Source organism: Bactrocera latifrons, unplaced genomic scaffold, assembly GCF_001853355.1.
Source record: "Bactrocera latifrons isolate USDA-ARS-PBARC rearing strain unplaced genomic scaffold, ASM185335v1 scaffold_1607, whole genome shotgun sequence".
Classification (NCBI taxonomy): domain Eukaryota; kingdom Metazoa; phylum Arthropoda; class Insecta; order Diptera; family Tephritidae; genus Bactrocera; species Bactrocera latifrons.
In genome coordinates this window covers 9,414-12,085 of record NW_017535083.1, presented here as the reverse complement: position 1 = coordinate 12,085, position 2,672 = coordinate 9,414, and the positions used below count along the sequence as shown (strand labels likewise).

The following is a 2,672-nucleotide window of genomic DNA, read 5'->3' as shown; positions in this document are numbered from 1 at the left end:
TATTACTCATGTCCCTTTCATTGGTAAACTTATTACTCAGTTTTTGCTGTAACATTTCAGTCACATGGTTTACATGCGGAAATCATTGAAAATACTCGCAATTACGTGYAGAATTTATCTAAAACAATTGTGCTGTGGAAATTTTAGATGTGCGCTTGTAATTGTTGAGTTAAACATGCATGCATAGTTTCGAAATAAATAGCTCCATCATTTCGTCGAATTTTGTTGCATTGACCAGCTGCATTATATTTGAATTTTAGAGACCACTTGTAGGGTTATAAAAAATTGACAATAGACACGCTCATGAATGGATAGCACACGGAAATTGTAATTGAATTCCCTGACTAAATTATATCCAAAAAGGTAATTTTTCCTAAATTGGTAGTGCTGCTCTTAATTACTATGCCAAAAATGAGCTCAATGTGTCAACCAGTTTCCCTACTGCAGCAGCTTAAGTCGGTACACCTCGGTAGTGTGTAGCGATTTTTACAATAGATAACAATATCGAAACAGTGTTTATCTCAAATATTGTATTTCAAACAACATTGCGTGTTTCGAATCATTGCGAATATTACAAAAGGCTGACGGTGATTCAGTTCTATCAAAACCAAGTCTACGAGTAGTACAAAGTCTTCAGAGACGGTAAAGGGATCGTTGAAGACATGCCTCGTTCTGGAAGACCTTCGACWTGTRAAACTGATGCAAAAATTAATAAATTGAAGCAAATGGTCAATCATGTGTTAGAGAGATGCWAAWAGAGCTCGATATCCCTCGCGAGTCTGTTCGAATGATTTTAGACTCGTCCCGATAAAGCTGATTTTCTCAAAAAGCGTACCGTAAGAAGTTATTTTTTTATATGTTTAATAGTGTAAATTCCGATTTTACACTCAAGGGGAGCATTATAACTGCTTATTAGACATCGTTTTATGGAACAAAACAAGTCATAAAACTTCGCAATGGARGGAAAAAACGTGCTGAAAATAAAAATAAAAACACGCCAAAGTGGTGGTTTGTGCATTTCGGAGGACCAGACTGTGAATAATGAGTTATATTTGGTTGATTTGTGGCATTTGCTTGAGAACGTCGATCGAAAGCGGGCGAAATGGTGGAAGGAGAGCACATGCATTTTACACGATGATAATGCACCACCGCATTGAAACACGATTGTGACCGACATTAAAGCCAAAACTGCAATTAATATCATCAATTAACCATCGTATTATCAGATTTGGTTTCGAGTGATTTTTTCTTGTTCCCTAAAGTTAAATTTGCATTCCGTGGAGCCCGTTTTCAGTGGATCGAAGAAAAAAAAAGGCATAAGTATATTTCACCTGGTGGGGAATACTATAAAGGTGACAAAATAAATATTGACGAACAATTAAATATTAAAAAATTCGTTAAGATCATATTCTTGAATATCAATCCTATTGGGATTTGAAAATATAAAACCAAAATAAATTGTACATAATGGCACCCTTTTAACCACATTTTTGATGATTTTTGATGTAAAAACTATATAATTTAAATAAAATSTAAGCGAAATGAAAAATGCTGAAATTAACGCTAATTTCAATATGAAAGTTGCTTTGTAATCAAATGACACATATAATTTTGGATTTGGATGCGCAATTATTGTTGTCCGCAATTCCGTTTGAAATAATTTATTCTAATGTGTTTAAATAGATTTTTGTTTATTGTTGTTGTTATTTCACTTTCAATTTTCATTTTTAAAAACCACATTTTTACGTATACATATATGTATCTCAATATTACTTTCAATGTTTGATATCGAAATCACTTTCAGCATTCGCTCAAATTAGTTGTTAATCCAACTTGGTATCCCACAATATTAATGTCTATTTGAATTTTGTAAAAAGTTGGTCTTATTACTCGTATACATATATGTATGCGTATTTATGTTCGATAAGTGGGACGTCGATTTTAATAAGCTTCTCTCGATGTGAATTTTTCCTTCAGACTAGACAGAAACAGGCTGTAACTGCCAAACCTGGATTACAGGGTTAATGCATAGAAATCTCCGCTCTTAGAGCATCTGATGAGTCAACAACTAGAAGTAAAATTACAAGAGCTATGCTACCATGAGCAAAAATAGTATTTGTATTTTAAAATTCTTAATGTTCCCCTTCAAAAGCATTGTTTCACAGACATTAAAGCGACGATCCCAATAAGAGTATTTTCAAAAGATTTCTGACTAATATATTTACAAAAAAAAAAATTTTCATATTCCTTACTCACCTTCGGTATTGTTGGGCAGCGGTATCGGTTCGCCACCTTCCCGTCGCCACGTTATGGTAGGTGTTGGTGAACCAACTGCTGCACATTTCAGCGTTACGTTCGCCCCCTCTCGTATCACCATATCCGTGCTGGTGGGAAAATCAAGGATATCGGGTGGAACTGCTTACGCGAAATGCAGGAAAAAMAGTTAGAATTGTAATATTTATGTTGCATTGTATGGCGTTGCATGGCGGTGACATAATTTTCACGGTCATTGTTATGTTGTCCAGTGAAGTCACCGTGGTCGACGACATCATGATACAACAGATGATTTAGACATGGCACGTGATTTTTATGAAGCAACAGCAGCGTTGAAATTTTGTTTTTAGTCAGCGAGAGTTGAAATTATTTTCAGTTTGCGTTTGTTATTATATATA

The 2,672-nt window shown here is 34.6% G+C and overlaps 1 protein-coding gene across 1 annotated transcript in view; it reads right to left on the bottom strand.

Moving 5' to 3' along the window:
* The window catches only part of LOC108966475 (lachesin-like), a gene marked incomplete at its 3' end in the record, with an annotated part of 7,797 nt that overhangs the window by 1,589 nt on the left and 3,536 nt on the right, over positions 1-2,672 (bottom strand). The window contains exon 2 of the mRNA XM_018929405.1: positions 2,257-2,415. Within this exon, the coding sequence (XP_018784950.1) occupies positions 2,257-2,415 (159 nt within the window). The remainder of the gene's footprint in view (positions 1-2,256; positions 2,416-2,672) is intronic.